This window comes from Ipomoea nil, unplaced genomic scaffold (assembly GCF_001879475.1).
Source record: "Ipomoea nil cultivar Tokyo-kokei standard unplaced genomic scaffold, Asagao_1.1 scaffold2510, whole genome shotgun sequence".
In the NCBI taxonomy this organism is placed as follows: Eukaryota; Viridiplantae; Streptophyta; class Magnoliopsida; order Solanales; family Convolvulaceae; genus Ipomoea; species Ipomoea nil.
Window position 1 is genome coordinate 8,284 of NW_017618938.1, and position 767 is coordinate 9,050.

The 767-nt window shown below is 37.9% G+C and overlaps 1 protein-coding gene across 1 annotated transcript; it reads right to left on the minus strand.

The window, feature by feature from the left end:
• Positions 1 to 350: 350 nt before the first annotated feature.
• Positions 351 to 767, minus strand: LOC109153569 (auxin-responsive protein SAUR32-like). Its single transcript, XM_019301424.1, has one exon. It carries the CDS (start codon positions 765 to 767, stop codon positions 351 to 353), a length of 417 nt encoding a protein of 138 aa, XP_019156969.1.

The window sequence follows — 767 nt, forward strand, 5'->3', positions numbered from 1 at the left end:
TAGCTTCCGATTGATGAAGGTTGCGTTGTCACGGACTGCTGCGGCAGAGTAACAGTATATGTTTCTCTCACTTTCTCAACCCTCTCTGGATGATGTATGAGGAATGAATGTTAAGCAGTGAGAGGACTAGAGGGCTCTTTATATAATAACCATATGACATCAATATGGTAACTGAATCCCTTCCTAATCACACTCCTTATCTTTTACAATCAATCATTACCTTAATTAATAGGAGTATGTATGAAAGAATTGCACCATAACAGATTACCTTAATTATTATAAGGTTGAGCTAATATTATAATAATGTAATCTTAGAAAACTTTACACAATCATTACAGGTATTTTTATCTTTAATTTAAACTTAAAGCTCTTGACTTGTAGGAGAACTCCAATCTGCTCTTCCAGTATATATATTGGTTGGCAAGAATCTTCTCCAGCTCACTTGGCCTGCAAGGAAGCATGAGTGCACCTTCATGTTCAAACCCATACTTCTCTGCAGCTTTTTCCAATAGCATTAAGAAACAAGGATTCCTTAAATAACTCAGCGGAACGATGAATCTCTGAATCTTGTCACCGTCCACTGCCATTACCGTGAAATGCCCTTCTTTAACGTCGTTGGTAACATCCTTGGAGTCCTCAAAATCATCGAAATGATTCACCGGTGACCTCTTGCGTAGTAGAAAACTCATCTGAAGCTTTTCTACTAATATCTTGAATTTCATACCATTCTTTTTGCTCCCATTTGCCCTGCTGGACGACTTTGCCAT